We start from the raw sequence: 17,642 nt of genomic DNA on the forward strand, positions 1-17,642 counted from the left end.
AAAAAATATATTAATGTATTTGCATTTATTATACAGAATGTTGATGCAAATAAACTTAAATAAAGCTTTCAAATTAATTTGGTTTAAGTCTTTTCTACGAGTATAATTTAAATCATTTAGAAGAACATTTTCATTGATACAGACCTCAAATCGTGTCAGCCAAACTCACAAAACATGTACAACCCAACTTCATGCCTTCAGGACTTGATGTCATTGAAGGAGACTATGTTGAATTAGGAGAGAGATCTGCTGTAGCAGGTTTGATGTAGATCTTGTGTTATCTGTGCAGCTGTGAAAGTTCAACCCATGCTCCAGCATAACGTTGCTAGGTGGCAGCATGTAACTCCTGGCCAGGTCGCGGACCCTGTGGAACAGCACGAAGCAGAAGATGTGCACCAAGCACGACATGCACATGCTGGGGAGAAAGTGGGGGTGATGTGGTATCAATGCATCTCCAGCACACTGACCCAGGATTAAAGTGAAGAAGTCTATCCATGCAATTGAAATGGTACAAACCATTCTTTCTTTAGTACCGTACTGGGTATGTCCCTTCAGGAGATGTGTTAGCTGGAGGAGGCAAATTAAAAAGCAACAATGAAACAACCCTGTCTGTCTGGTCATTTGTTGGCAAGCGCATTTTTATTAACCCTTCACTAAATTATTTTACACGCATACTATGGTGATCATTATAGAATTGGCAAGACCAGTCCCAGCCCTGCGGGATCATGTCCTTGCTCCAGGTCCTGCCTTTTCTAATTGTAATTTTTGCTTTTTCTTTTGAAAGATGAGCAAAGCTGTGGTGCTGCTCTGCCAGGATTGTAAGGTGAGTCAGCTCACACCAGCACCTTTCTGAACATGGTGCACTGACCAGGAGGCCTTTTTTAAATCTGAGGGGCTGAATAATGAATTGCAATGGGATGCATTTTCGCTATGGTGCAACATGGAGGAAATAAGTTGTTTTGTTTTTTTATATATGGTGTCTGCCTAGTTCATGATGCTGTTCTCAATGCAGGGACATTTAATATGTGAAGAATGGCTGAAAATATATAGTTGCAAAATCTTGTATATAGAATGCAATGTAATCATTTGATCTCCTTAAAGATATCTGGGAGCAAGTCATCGGTTCTGGGTCTTGGGTGTCGTTGTTTTTTGATTCAGTAAAACAGGCTTGACATTGCCAGCACCGTCTTGCGATTCAGCAGCGATGCTGAGCCCTGTGTTGTCACCTTCCTTTTCTTTAAAAGTTGATCTGAGCTCGAATCGTTCACTTGACAGCTGTAAGTGCAAACAGCAGCACACAGGCTCCGTTGTTGCCTGATGTCTGATCGTTTATCACCTGACCTGCCAGAGGGATCCAATTATATAAATGCTCATCAGCATCCCATACAACTTTGCGAAAAGGAAAACTACTCCAGGTATTGCAGGGCTGTCAAGATCTCAACAATTGAATCAAGGCTCGCACTTTCAATGCACTTTTGTACTTAAGCCACAGTTTCTGCATTTATACCATAAAAACTGGGCTTCGGGTTTTGGTCATAGACTGTGAACATTCAAAACGCTCTGTTCTAGCATATTTATCGTACAGGAGGGTTTAAAGTAGAAATCTATTTAAACTGGTCATCTTTTGCATTAAAGAAAGGCGTTTTTAACAGCTGGATTAGCCGCATCAAGAGCGCCTGAGAAAAACACCTTTTGAAAATCTGCCAAACACGGTTGTTTGTTTAGATTTACTGAAATGGTTAAGAATAACTCTCAAGTTGACAGATCTGTTCATTGGGGTGCTCTGCCTCATAGCCTCTGCCTTGTCTTTGCCCTGTGCAAACCTGTGACTGCATGTCCACACGCATACCACTATGATGCGTATCCATTCAGGAGAGCACTTCTGCGATATTTTAAACATTGAAAATCCAAATCTATCTGTATCTTCCATTTCTCACAATTACAGGAAGCTGCGAATTGCATCAAATGCACAATGTAGTAAAGATCATAAACAGCCTACTGTTCACGTTGACATGTTGATCTGATCACAAAATATAATATAGGTTACTCTATTTTACATTGAAGAAGCGTGTTCTTCTTTAACCATAAACCATGATACGGTATACATCTAAAATGCCAATTTACCGTCTTTAATACATATAACCAATATATTTTACCCATATAATTATTTGCGACATACTTTAGTTAAATCAGATAATACTTGAATGTGCATATGTCGATGATTTTATATATATATATATATATATATATATATATATATATATATATATATATATATATATATATATATCAGCAAACTCTTCCAGAATCTCTAGATAAATGAATAACTAATAAATAAGATCCCACATCACCGTGTGGTTGTATGCCTGATGTTTGCATGTATTAGAGCTGTGGTCTCCAGCCTGCCTATTTATATTTATATCTACGTGTAATGAATTCACGTCCTCATAATGACATCGGAATCAATTGAAGCATAGAGATTAAGCATTTGTGAACTGCCACAATCCCTGCGAAATGCCTTTATATAGCAATTTAGTAGATTAAGTCATCTATATCGGCTTCAGATTTCACCCTGAAATTCCTCCAGCTCTCTGGGAGCATTATCCAGTTTGCTGGAGGGTGTTTTCAGTCCACGGTGTTGAATAGCAGTGGTTTTTGCATTAATTTAACCACTAAGCTAATAAGTAGGTTTCGTTTTGTTATGCTAAGCTTTATTGCCTTTCTTTTGATTAGAATGGTGGTGTTGAGCAAAGCAGCAGACAAGGCATTCTTTGATGAGGGAATTAGTGCTCTATTCTCCCCCTATTATTCATAGCACAGTGGAATATGTAAGTACCTGAGGGTGTCAAAGGAGAGGAGGCTCTATTGCAAAGTGTTCTCCTGGTTTCTCTGAATAGCTGGCTATGAGATGATAAACCTCTTAATACACTGCGCTAATTGGATGAGAGCAAAAGAGAGGCGAATTAAGGCAAGCCAGAAAAAAAGTAGAAAGTGCTACCAGTGATTCACTTTTTTTTTTCTTTCTAAACAATTCCAAAGGGAACGCGGCGGCAGAGTTTCTATCAGGCGGCTTATCGGTTTGATTTCAGGGGTGTGAAATTTGCAGGAGCGATCCGGGGGAGGAAATTCGTGGTTCATTCATGCACAAGTAAAGTACTTTCAGCTTCGACTACTAGGCTCCAGAGCATGGCTGTGTCTTTATGAGCATACAAACAACACATCCCAGTTTTAATCAATCGGCTCCCCTGCTTGATAAGTGTTTACTGGTAAGTAAATACTTCTTAGGTCAAGTAATGATCATTTAAGAAGCGCATTGTCACTTACTGTTTTTTATAGTCTCTAGGATGAAAAAACAATGCGTTTCAATATGTAGTCTTATTGTTTGCAATATTATATTAATAATAAACAAACACCCTTCCTACAATGGCAATAGTTTAATTATAAATATACATGTGTTCGTAAGTGCAGGATTCTATAACAGTATAGCGTTCTGTCGGAAACACATTGTATTTAGCAGTGTAGGGTTTTAAAGCAAATTTGTATTTTAGAAAAGTTGGTTGGAAACTAAAAACGCAAATAAAAAATGTCAAGGAATTCTCTTCAACAGAATAATACAGAGGGAAAGTAATTGAGCTAATTCCTGGTAGGTACCGTGGCTCAAGCCTCGAGGGAGTGTCGCTTTCAGGCCGGAGTGCAGGATCCCTCTGAATTGTAGCAAGCATTCCCAGATATTAGGAGCAAATTGGGTTGCCATTCATTGATAATGTTCACAATAAGATTACACCATTCTGGAAAACCTCATAAATCCCCTAAATACGCTCCAGTGGCCTTTTTAGAAAGAAAGAAAAAAAACCTCCTCCTCATTCAGCACTTGGGGAGGTTTACAAGGAGGAGTGAATTGGTTTCTTTGCTTAATGCTTCTTTGAAAAGACACTCTGAGCTTGGCATGCGTGACGTGTCAAATGTTTAATACGGACTTGATCGAAGTCAGGGGGTCTTTAACGCGTGATATTTATGTGGAATATTAAAGTGTGGAATTAGAACCGATCCTACTGAACTCTCTCTCTCTCTCTCTCTCTCTCTCTCTCTCTCTCTCTCTCTCTCTCTCTGATCGTGCTTGTTTGCAGCACCAGAATGAGATGGGATTAGGTCTTGTAAACATGGAAAGGAAAAGCTTTTCATTGGACCAAGTAATAAAGAGAAAGATTAATCGAGGAGGTAATTTCACGCGATTTGATTCAGCACCATGGACGGGTCAAATGGGAGAAAATGACTTTGCTGAAAGGAGTTCATTAACTGCAATAATGGCACCGGTTCTGGCACTTTTCTGATTAATGTTACTCCATTAATCAGAAAAGGACCAGCTTTGACAAGGCTGGCATCATAGATGTTATTACCAGTTTTGCGCCATTGAAAACGTTCGCTACAGCGGGTTATTGTGGTCATTACGGTTTACATTGTAATCCGACCGCATTGTAACTCACAGTTTAACACATTCATAAGTACTGTCACCATCATCAACTCGGTATTATTTGAAACACTCATGTTTTGCTTTACGCAGGCCTATTATAATAGTTTAGAGGCTATAGGCCTTTCCCTTTCGGCCCCGGGTGGACACATGTTGAATATATCAAATACGTTTATTTAGCATCTATCTATCTATCTATCTATCTATCTATCTATCTATCTATCTATCTATCTATCTATCTATCTATCTATCTATCTATCTATATATATATATATATATATATATATATATATATATATATATATATATATATATATATATATATAGTGCAACGTTGTTTGAAATGTGGTTACTTTTTTTTTTTTTAGAACCAATACATTTTGTCCATATAATTATTTGCAACATGCTTTAATAAAGTCAGATAATACCTGAATCTGCATATTTCGATGAATTCGTTCGCCTTGTTTGTATTTTTAAAGCGATTATGATTATTTATTTGAATTATTCTCCTCTCTCGCGCTACAGAACCACCCTCGAGGAATGAGATTAAAGATTATTAGCGTGTAAACGGGGAACCCATTGAAACAGACACTTCAACAACATCCCTTTCAAAATAAAACCTCCCGAGACTAATGACTTAAAATCGGCTCTTAATGGGACAAGTTGGCACCCACTGTTAAACAAGCCATCTACGCAGACTGTCTACACTGCAGACAGCAGCAGTTAAATAACTGCGGATCCAGCAAACAAGAGTCCAGACTGCGGCCTGGAGACCGTGTTTAACAGCAAACTCGGTTACCTGGGCAATGCGCAGCAATTTGGGCGAAAATTAAGAGTCATGGCACCAGACTTTCAAATATTTGATAAACCGTGGCGTGAATTATTATTATTATTATTATTATTATTATTATTATTATTATTATTATTATTATTATTATTATTATTCTTGTTAATTCCATTGTAATTTTATTGACCAAAAAGGTTTTTTTTTTTTAAACAGTCGAGAGACGACACACGCCGACCTTATGACAACCTCATGGTATAGCAGCTAACGCATGTTTGAGGTGATTAGTGTTTGTGTTTTTCTTTAGTATAAAGTGTTGTTAAGCAAGCATGAGAATGGTCCAGATGATCAATGTGCAGGTAGGACTCGCACACGTCACGGGAATTCTGCCAATAAACCATCGCATCAATTTCAATTTTATGACGGGCACAAAACCACCTGTATCGAGAAGTGTTTTTTTTTTTTGAAAAAGTCAAATTAAATATTTGCATTCGAGATTGTGTTTTTTTTTGTATTTTATTATTATTATTGCTGTCCTGCACAGATATAGTTTCAGAATTCTGTAAAAAGACAATATTTAGCTAAATATTTTTTTTTTATTAAGCATTTCAAGCATTTTGTTTATGAAGAAAATGTTTGTGTGTGTGTGTGTGTATATATATATATATATATATATATATATATATATATATATATATATATATATATATATATATATATATATTCGTTGTTATACTGTTGCTATTGTTCAGCGGTCAGGCGTTTATTTGCAGTTGACCTACACGTTGGTATTTTCGCTGTATTTCTCTGTAAGACTTTACGTTCTTAGCAAGGGTCTGTTGAACTTCTTTTATTTTTGGCTTAATATAAACTCAGAGGAACTGAAATTATTTGTTGAATATTTTTATTTTATTTTTCAGTATGCCACTTTTCTGTTTCATACCAAGGAAATCAAGTGAAAACAATGACATTACACCGTTGCCTTTCAAGGTTTTCAAAAACCTTCTATGGCTAATAAGGTCAATAAAGAGCTCAGACATAAATATTTTTCTAGGAACCTATTTTTTTCCTTCACAAACACAGGTAGTCTACAGAATAACAATTTGACAACACCATATCAAGTGCAATGTTTTTTTTGTTTTTTTTAACATTTCAAATATATACACAGCTCTGTTTTGCATTTTTATTTCTTAATTACAATGTTATTTACAGAAATACTAATCAGAGTTTAGTGACTTAAACCAGTCCAAAAAATCTGGCAGTATATTTCCCTTTGGTATAAAAACCTTGCTTGCGATGAATGAAGAAATGAACACTCCTGTGTTACTGAGGTGCACCGCGTTAGCCGTCCTTGTAGGGCGGCACAGCCGAATCCATCCCCCAATGTTGAACTCAACCCCCTGCTCATTTTAAAGGGATGTTTGAGTTTAAATTAACGTATTATACTAAATAATGCTTATTCATAACTGGCAATATACAGATGAAGGTGTTCTTCCACAGTAATACACGGGATGCAATGTTCTTTACAGAACATGACGGTTACACTTATTTTGGTTGGGGATGAAAGTGTTTCCATAACAGGACCAGACCGAGGAGATGCTCTGGATGCACCCTGCACGCTGTAGAAACACAACGCCTGACTCTTACGAGTCCTTGGATGACTCCTCTGGTGTTTGTGACTTTGCATGTTCCATGAAAGAAGTGAACAGTAACTATCTTTTAATGTTTATATAAAATAGAAACGCACTATGAACAGAAAGTTCTCCTTTAATGTGTTTTTTTTTTCATTTTAATGTTCTGTCAGCAACTCTGCACACTGAGTCGGGACGTGGGAATCTAACCCCATGTATTAGTTGCCAGTTTTATTAGTAGTAGTAGTTCAGTAGTAGTAGTATTGTTATTATGTATCTATGTATTTAATTGTGGTCTTGCTCTCGTCACTGTTTAAGGTTCGTGGTTCTCAGCACACCTCTTTCCCGGTATTGTTGGCGGGGAGGATGTTCAGTTGTGTCAGCTGCGCCGAGTGTTCTTTCGCTTTCAGCCTGAGCGCCGCGATGCTGGAGGCCCGTCTGTCTGCCGCCACGGAGGTTGGGTCGGACAGGTTGCCGGGTTGTACCGCGCTCTCCACGGCCGGGGCCTGCTGTCGAAGCAGGGCTGCTGCTGTGGCAGCACTGGTCAGGGGAGCCATGGTGGAGAACAGTCTGTGAGGAACGGGAGAGAGGAATCAGATTCAGCCCGTGTATCAGGTGGAGAGGTTTAGAAATCTTTAAATAGGAGCGTCTTTTAGCGGGGATTGGCGGTTTGTTTTTCATAATCAAACACATTTTGCTTAATATCCTATGTACACTTGGATTGTGCAGAGTATGCTAGCAGGCTACAGTATTTTATGTGCATGCAGAGAATAATTATAATGATCCTAACATGCACAAACACTGAAGTCACGGTGCAGCCCAACTATTCAGAGTGTAGTAAACCTGCAATGGAATGCACTATCAGTTAAAGTAGGTGTTTTCACATGGGCGATATTTATAGTGACACATTGCATAGACATATTGTCCAGATCTAACGACTCCCCATGAGCTCCATAACTGTGTGCGACTCACACTCCGTATGCCCGACAATGGGATATACAGTAAAGCAAACAAAGGATCACTGAAACGGCACCAGAGATCAATAAAAGAAAACAATTCACTACAAAAAGAATAAGCCCATTTTTAAATAAAATTAATTATTGATAAATAATTTAGTCCTAATAAAATGACCATCCTAGACGCTTAAACTTGATGAAGCACTGCAGTGTAATAAAAACAATGTCTGTATTGTCCCTGTGTCTGTATTGTCCCTGTGCCTGTATTGTCCCTGTGCCTGTATTGTCCAGATGTCTGTATTGTCCCTGTACCTGTATTGTCCAGATGTCTCTACTGTCCCTGTGCCTGTATTGTCCCTGTCAATCACATTCTAGTTGTACACACATCTGGATTCTAGAAAAGTGCTTATTCTATTATGATGAAACTTGTTTAGGAGTATCAGAAGATGGGAATATAGAGAAACTGTCTGCATGCATGTCACTTACATTTTTAGATGTAACTGCAGTTTGGTGGATGTAAATGGCAATCTACCTTTTTGAGATAATGATAGCTCCGATTTTGTGTTTACAGCTGATGGACAGAGGTGTACATTATTCAACAGAATGCTGTTCAATCTCTCACTGATATATATGAACCAATGCACAGTGAAAGAAAACAAATGGCAATATCAATTCCACATTTTAGGGCTAACACATTTTAATCTTGATGCAGTATTATTCATTATTTTCATATATGTTTAAGATAGCATTGATCAACCAAGAGGTGACCGGGATATGAAAAATAGTTCAATTCTGCTGTTTGCATCTGTGCTGTCATTCTAGATGTTTTACTTTCATTACAGGGAAGGCAAAACGTTTAGTTCATGTTTTTTAAAATGCTGTTTTGTGACAGTAGTAGTTTCTTGAAAAATGTGTTTGCCATAAATGTAGAGAACATTGTTTTGTATTGCTGTAAGGGGCGGTTGTTCCCGTTTATTTGATTGATTGTTTGCTTTTCTGAATAGTATTTGGTGTATGATTAATAGGGTCTACGCAGTATATACAACTGCTGAAAAAGGAACACCAACATGTGCTTGTATTTCAAAGGGAAACTAATCATTTGATAATCTTTTGATAGCAGTTTTAAATATGGAAATCCCATTCTCGTATATTTCATTTGATAATGAGACACAAGGAAGCATACACAGCAGAACTGATTGTTCCTCGTGCCCCTGTATTTGCCGTCTGTATAAAAGGTGGGTGGCAACAGCCCTAATGTCCAGGCTTGCGAGGGAACTGTTTGTAATTGTAATCTCGTGGTTCAATTACAGACTGTTTTACCCCAATAAGGATTGGTATTCATGACTGTTTCTAAAAAAAGGTCTGTGTTTCTGCTCCTGGCACTCTTTTAAGACAGGGAGGGTCCTGGGCTGTTTAGAGGGTTACCTGCCGAAGGAAGGGCTGATGAAGGCGGGGTGTCTGAACATGGCGGCCCCCAGGAAGGTGCTGAGCCCCAGGGGGGCCCCGGTGGGGGGTAGAGCAGAGGCCCCCGAGGGAGGAGGGAGGCCTGGGAAGGCGGCTGCAGCGGCGGCTGCAGCAGCAGCGTTCCAGGCTGACTCAAGGGCGTGGTGGTGGGGAGGGAAGGGGCTGCTGTCCAGGTAGGGGCTCAGGGGGTGGACTGCAGACAGGTGGCCAGGGAACGGCAGTCCAGGGGGGTGGGTCTGCACTCCAGCTTTCTCACGCTTCCTCCACTTGGCTCTGCGGTTCTGAAACCAGACCTGCAAGTCAGACAGAGAGAAGGGATCAGCATTTCTGTGCTCTAGTGACTGTGTCTGTGCTGGCTTCTCAACAATGTGTGATACATTTAAGGACTTAAAAAATTGTGTTTTAATGTTTTTATTCAGAGATTCAACACAATGTGTGTTTACACATGTATTTTATTATTTTTGCTGTCTTGCAGAATAAAACATGAGAACGGTTTCCAGAGATTGGTTCTTTTTTTTCCACAATACATTGTATTTTGTACTTAAAAAATAGAAAAAAACGTGCCCTATTTAAAAAAAAAGATTGTTAATATATATATATATATATATATATATATATATATATATATATATATATATATATATATATAATTAAAGTGTATTTATTTATTTATTGTTCTGTATATTTGGGAATAGTTTTATCAGAAAAAAAAAATGTAAAGAAATGTATCACATAAAAATTATTAAATCAACAGATGTGTTTCTCCTACAAAACATCTATTTAAAGCCGACAATATTTAATTAAATTACCATTAGAAATTATTATTGGTAAATGCTAAACTTAAAAACAAGTACGTTCTCATTGCAATGCAACAGGGAAGGAACTGATCGCTATTCTCAAAAATACTGTGGAGGAAAATGCATATAAAATGATACACATTTTGAAATGTTTAAAACTATAGCCTTCATCTCGATTAGCTTGATTCTATTGTTAATAAGCATATGTATTGCTATTAATAATGTGTAAAAGTAACTAATGAATGTAGTCGTAAAATATAAATGCTTGAACTACATCACCCAAGCGTATTTATCTCTTTTTAAATACCTCCGTTATAGTTGATTAAAATAGAGGCTTAAGTTCTTCTAAAGGTGACAAATGCGCGAAAAAGTCATCCTAATTATTCATTCCCGTTCCTTTAAGAGCCCGTAAACCGAACGCTTGCTAATTAAAATCTGTGTACAGCTACCTTAATATAGAAGGGCAGGATCATTACAACAGCCGCAGTGACAAAAGGCGGCGACGGAGAATCTGAAAGGGTGCTAATAACAATTAATACTCTTTAAATTAAATTCTCTCTAAGGGCTGTTCCTTCACGAGGAAAGTTATTTAACTTTCCCACGACTTTCCCTCAATTTCGAAGCCGAAATATACTGCTGTGCTATCACCATCGCCGCTGTCTGACAATTGAACAATGTGTCAACAGAAGAAACAGTTAGATTCTGGGAGGGGTTACAAAAAAAAAAAAAAAAAAACTCGTTACTGTCTTAATGCAAGACGCTGTTCGGTATTAAATGGCCCATATGGAATTTATTAGTCTTTATCACCGCTTCATTGTAACTGTAAAGTGATTCGCTGTGCTTGAAACCCAAACTGACATCTGTTTTATGCTGGCAATCAGGGCTTCCCAGTGTTTATGGTCTCTTTGGTTATGAGTCCCGGGTTGGGAAATGCAGGCCCTGCTCTGATGCAAACACCTTTAATAGCATTCCACTCGCTGACAGAGCCAGGCATCAGATCAATGCGGGGCTATTGCAATCACAAAATGGGAAATCAAATACCATTAGCCAGCACCCCCTCCCTGGCAGGCAATGGGAAATCAAATACAATTTTACTCTCAAACAGCCGTGTTTGCTCTAGCACTAAGTGTGCTTTTATGAATTGCAATTGTTCACTTAATCACACCTAAAATAGCTGTTTTGCATGTAATCGAATTCGACAAGCGGAAATTATGGTTTGCCTATAGAAACGCAATTTAATAAAAGTTAAGAATTAACTCTTAATATAGTGTTCAGTTTTTATTTATTTTTTAAAAGATGTTAGTCATTGTTATGCTCAGTTTTGATTCATAATGAAGGGATAGTTTTAATAGGCCACTTAGTTTTTCCATATGCTGAATAATAATAATAATAATAATAATAATAATAATAATAATAATAATAATAATAATAATAATAATAATAATAATCTTCATATGTAGTCCATGTTATTTTATTTTAGTAGGTAACTGGTATTTGTAATATTTTTTAGATAGTTTACATTCACAGATTATTGGAATAAAATTAGAAATAATTTGTTTAAGAAAGGTTTTATTATTATTATTATTATTATTATTATTATTATTATTATTATTATTATTATTAGTATTATTGTCGTTGTTGCTTCTAATTTAAAACATGTTTCAGCCCCCCTCCCTGCATGGCGAGCTGGGTCCTTTCAAACGCACTCGCTTTATAGCACGTATCTACATAGCTATGCCCTCAGTGTGAGCATCATACAAGCACAACACCGTTACAGGTATAATTGCTATACCATGGTGTGCTATACCATAATTAAAACGGAAATGCAAACACTTACTTGTACTCTGGCCTCTGTTAAATCCAGTCGCATAGCAAGCTCCTCTCTGAAAAGATGAGCCAGAACACAATGAATAGAAGCATCTGTAAACACATATTAAATACACGCATATGCTTTACTGTAATGCTAAACGCCACACCATTTTACGACAAAGCCGCGTTTCTAATTTCATATTTTGACTATCGACCTATAAAAAAAAATTAAATCTAGACTGAGATTAATTAGATTAATCCTATAGCATATTACACAGGAATCCCGGGTGATGACGTGTATAGAAATCCGCAGTTTTTCCCAGAAACCTCATAGTGGTGTATCCGTTTGAAATAAATATGGTCCAGCCTACACGTTAAAGCTTCATTTTATAATAACCAGTAGCCGAATAGTTATATATCAGAAAATAAAATAAACAGAAACGTGTAATAATAGTGCTCCCTTCTTCAGAATGAAAATCCGGATTTTTTCAAATCTATTGACATTTTGTCTTATCTTAAACGCGCCCCTTAAAACCTGTTTGCTGAGCAGAAATGTGATAAAACTTCTGAGTTGCCACCTGTCGTGCGTTTGATGGAAGGGGGATCGCGTGATTTCTGCTTAAATGCTTGTAAAATTACACTGTGTTTTCGTGATTTTGTTTTAGATAAAAAAAAAAAGTGTCAAAATGTACATTTTTAACGAATAATTGCATTGCAGCGTGTCGCCTACACGCAATAGACGGGTTTATTTAGTTTCTTAAAAGACTAGACGAATAATAAAAGAAACGGTTAGGCAATATTAAATACATAAATGACATAAAATAATACATTAAAGAGCCTTCTCTTACACTCGGTTTGCAAGCCTGAAATACAGTAACTGCATATTTTATATACATATAACGGGCGAAGTCTGATTAATAGAAAACATTGAACACTGAATCAATCAGTGGCCTATTCTAAGAGTTCGAAATGATATCATCATTATTATTATTAATAATAATAATAATAATAATAATAATAATAATAATAATAATAATAATAATAATAATAATAATAAAATATACAGAATTCTGCCCTTGCGACTGTTCTATAGTAAATGCCTGAAAGGGAAACCATTTGTTGTTAATAAAATGCGCTCATCAACAATAGAACACCAGTTTTTTAAAATGCTTGTTGCAAACGAGTTCTCTGCATGCTAAAATGGTGTAAGCGACCGCTTTTTAATAATATTCAGTTTACAGGCATGGGCTAAAGGTAAGAATGTTTTTCCCCCGGAGAACACACTTTAATTTCTTGCGTATAAATACAAAGCCTACTTTAAGGTATCATATCTGTTAGCAAGAACTTCGGCTAATGACATCTACATAATTGAAATATAACATTGTATGAATTGGTGAGTTCTGGTGTATAATAGTATTTCTGAACTATAGCCTAGTGTAAACACAGAATTGGCACACATTTTCTCAGCAGTCCTTTGGTGATTGTACCTGGTGAAGACGTCAGGGTAGTGTGTTTTCTGAAAAGCTCGCTCCAGCTCTTCCAGCTGGTAACTCGTGAAGGTAGTCCTGTATCGCCTCTGCTTTCTCTTTAGCATCCCTTCTTCAGAGTCACTACCAGCGGACAAACACACGCTGTCCTCCCCATCTTTAACATCCCCCTCGTTCTGAATCCCCTCTCCCCCTTTGGGAGACAGGTCTGCTTCACACGCTTCCTCCTTCACCACCTCCTCCTCGTACTTCAGCGCCTCGACCTCCATCCTCTCCTCGCGATCGCGTTCCGGGCTCTTGTCTCCGAGGCTCTGGCTGAAAGTCGCATTCTCTCGGTAGGACTTGCTGCGGCTGATGCTGACCTGCGGCGCCTGGATGATTTTAAGATTCTCGCAGGTCTGATCCAGGGTTCGAACGATCTCTTCTTTCTCTCCATGCTCGTTAAATCCTCTACTGGAATCCAAGAACTTCCCTCCCTGGCCGTACAGTCTGCGCAACTTGGGAGGCAGGTGGATCTCTGTATCAAAGCAGAGGCTATCTTGAGGGGAATCTAAAAATCAAAAAAAAAAAAAAAAAAAAAAAATCAGCTGTCTTTCATTATACTTCATATAATCACTAGTGACTGGAGATGATACATGATAACTGCAATAATACAAATAATAATGTATATCTACTGCATACAATCCTAAAATATATCTCTATATTCTATGAGCTGAACGATGGTAAAATATGTACAAATAAATACATAATGTAGGAAATTAATAACCGTTAGCTTTTGCAATACAGTTTTACAGACAATTGTCATTTCTGTTTCTTGGGTTTCTTTATTAATCATATTTAGCACAAAGATCTGTTCATGTTTTAGTTTCAAAATCCATAACTTCAAATTATAATCGCGTGTAAATCTAACAAACAAAGGGTTAGATGTACAGTTATTAGACATGCACTTAAAATGAAATAATTCCAACTTAATAACAATAGCGATAATAATGTGTTCTATGTATTATTTTATTCAATCATAAACACAGGTTTAGGCTATTCTTGCGTGCGCGTAAGATGGGAAGCAGTTTGGGCCTGTCAAACATACGCGATGCTTTTTATATTGAACCGTTAAGCAAACAGCCAATACAAAAATAGAGACAATTTTAAAAACAACCAAGTAATCCCTTTAAATAGGTTCAAGGAACAGGCATTGCGGGAAAGTGATCTTTCAATTCAGAAATATCACCCACTACTGCGTAACAGCTAACCTTATCGCAAACTTCATAGAAAATACACATTTGTTGGCGTATCTTACCAGTGTGCTTTGCTTACAGAAAAGCAGGCATGAAATCAGGCATACATCACATACACCCTACTCTCAATACAAACATAATGCATGCCAGTCTGTGCAGGACCTTACCAAGGTGGGTATACAAAAACACAACCAGTGTGACGACAGCTCCCCGAGCCATTGCTCTAAAGTAAAGGGGTCACCGGGGACGATTGAAGAAGGGTTCCTACCTGTTGCCTTGTCCTGTTCACTGCGGCCGGGCAGTGACTGTAAACTTTGTGTCCCTATCAATCTCATTTTACACGGGCTCCTCCTGCCCAGAATGCTATCTATACAGTACGAGGAGAGCAAAGTGGGCGATTTGCTTTTACACTCTGTTCTCTCAGAAATCTCTTCGTGGTACTGCTTGCTCATGGTGGTGTTGGAGTTTTCTTCTTCTTCAGATTGATCTTTAGGAGTCTCTCTCTCTCTCTCACTGTGGCTTTCGATATGTCCCCCTTACTTCTCCAGTCGCTCCTCCAAACCAGGACATGAATGACATGTGCGCGCTGTGCAGCAACAGCTTTGCTCTAGATTCCCTACTCATCTACGTGTTGTGAGCGTTCTGATTGGCTCCCAGCAAAGCAAAGGGATCTTTATTTTACTTTACCATTGACATTAGACCGAGAAGAAAGCAAAGCTCGGACTGGAGTGCTAATGGACTGGACCGTGTTCCTCACCTGTTACCATACCAAACGTGCAAATAAAACTAAAGACGAGCTTCTTAAACTTCATTTTGAAATTGAAATATTCCCAAAATTGTATTCTGTTACCATGACAGGGGAGTCACAGTTTCTGAAGTTTTTATCAATAATCTTCATTCCACGAGCTGCTTTAAATTAGTTCTTATAAATATGTCTTCTTCATATAAATATTTATAAAGTATAGGGCCACCTTTCACCCATTCAGTTTATCAGTAGGAGCGACCTTTTAAAAGCGTGTTTAATGCGGCGATCTGAATATTTGACATCGTTCAACTAAATATTTAGCCACCAATCATACATGCGTTTTTTTATGTAAGATACATGGAATATTTCATTTGGCAACACGTGTGTTTTTTTTATTGTGCATCTAAAGTTTTTTTTCAAATAAATAAAACAAACATTACGATGTATTTACATCTGGTGCATAAGATTTAGGCTTAATTCTTAAGCACATGGGCACACGGTGGAGGGTCCACTAATTTACACTAATTGTCGACTCTGTCAAAAAAGCGATGAAAAATACTGACGTGATGGTCAGGTGGGCATCAGTGTGTGTTGGCCACATTCCCACAAGACACTCATTAAACCAACACGCATCTGTGTAGTATTGGGTGGGTTTGATGATGTTGGGTTGGACTCTTCTGTGTTGTCCCGTCCCAACATCAGTCCTGTCAATGGGATGTTTGTTTTCAGATGATCGGGTTATTGTGTGGTGGTTTGGGTACAGTAGATATGGTATAGATGACTTCTCCGGAAGACCCCGAGTTTACAGTACCGCAGCTCCCTTCGTCAATCAAGATTCCTTCCAGCCCATATTTTGCCACTGCCTGTATTATGACGCATTTAATGGATATATCAGGTCGCAAAGCATTATTAGAATTGTACAAAGTACCGTATACATGATCTGTGCTCAAGATATAGACCCCCCCACACGGATTTTTGCTGTTTATTTGGATAAACATTCAGCCTATTTCTGTCAAACCAAACACTGAAGAATTAAACGCAACGGATTTTGAACACACTAGTGTTTATTAGAATTGCTTGAGAATGTAGTTTACTTTGGACGCACACAAAATTCAAGTATTAAACTAAATAAAGATTACAGTATGAAATACATAGGGCATATCTATATATCTATATATATATATATATATATATAACGTATATAAAACGTGTTTGAAATCTGTTGCAATAGATTTGTTTGACGCTTTCATATTTATTCAAAATTATATCTTTTTGATGCATTATTAGCGCACCATTAGACGGTCATCGGACATTACATACACTTCGGATTTTTCCTTTTTGAAAACTTATATTATTTATTTCTTAGCAGCTACCACATTATTTTTTACATACAATTACCTATTTATACAGCTGGGTTTTTACTGGAGCAATCTAGGTAAAGTACCTTGCTCAAGGATACAGCAGCAGTGTCTCCCACCTGGGATTGAACCCATGACCCTCCGGTCAAGAGTCCAGAGCCCTAACCACTACTCCACACTGCTGCCTCTTAAGTCAAAAATAATAATACAAGAAAATATAATAAATGAATCGCCGATCTTGATTTCAGGGTCGAAAGAAAACCATTCCCCACTTGACAGATCTGCCGAGCATGTTGAATACCACGTGTGTAATGTATTTATCCTGGATTATTATTTTTGTAATAGAGATTTGCTTTTTAATAAAACACATTCAAACGGCATTTCAGAGAGAATACTTATTTTAAAGTCTATCTGAAAACATATTATAAATGAATGGTTATTAAATATAATAGATACACAGAAGCGTCTTGGTTTTATTTCTCAATGTCCTTCATTTAACTGCTTCATAACGCCGATTTCTAATTGAGTATGAAGAACATACATCGAAATTAAATCGTCTTGAGACGAGTCTGCACTAATAGTCTTTGAGACAGTAAACGAGAAGGCAACAATTTCACTTGTAACGATTTACTAAGATCATTGACTTAAAGGGTGATATGGAGGCAATACTGGAGCACAGACCGTGGTTTTGGATAGTGCAGGACGGAGCTGTTTTTGGTATTAATCCAGACGAGTGCAGCGATAGATTGAGAATGTAATTTTAAATGAGAGCGTATTTAACCCGCTGTGAATGGCGTGACCTCACCCGCCGCCCAGTACCATCTCTGCTAAAAGATCATTTTCAAAATCCAATCCCAAAACTTCAACAAGCTACAATTTACTCTTTCTCTATACCAGCTCGGTTATAT

The 17,642-nt window shown here is 37.6% G+C and overlaps 1 protein-coding gene across 1 annotated transcript; it reads right to left on the reverse strand.

The window, feature by feature from the left end:
* Positions 1-6,421: 6,421 nt before the first annotated feature.
* Positions 6,422-15,259, reverse strand: LOC117407484 (aristaless-related homeobox protein-like). The gene is made up of 5 exons (XM_034012572.3): positions 14,900-15,259; positions 13,397-13,946; positions 11,938-11,983; positions 9,265-9,596; positions 6,422-7,453 (listed from the first exon to the last, which is right to left on the reverse strand). The coding sequence occupies exons 1-5, from the start codon at positions 15,081-15,083 to the stop codon at positions 7,213-7,215; spliced, it is 1,353 nt and encodes a 450-aa protein (XP_033868463.1). The 5' UTR covers positions 15,084-15,259; the 3' UTR covers positions 6,422-7,212.
* Between the last annotated feature and the right edge of the window lie 2,383 nt (positions 15,260-17,642).

The sequence above is a fragment of the Acipenser ruthenus genome, chromosome 9, assembly GCF_902713425.1.
Source record: "Acipenser ruthenus chromosome 9, fAciRut3.2 maternal haplotype, whole genome shotgun sequence".
NCBI classification, from domain to species: domain Eukaryota; kingdom Metazoa; phylum Chordata; class Actinopteri; order Acipenseriformes; family Acipenseridae; genus Acipenser; species Acipenser ruthenus.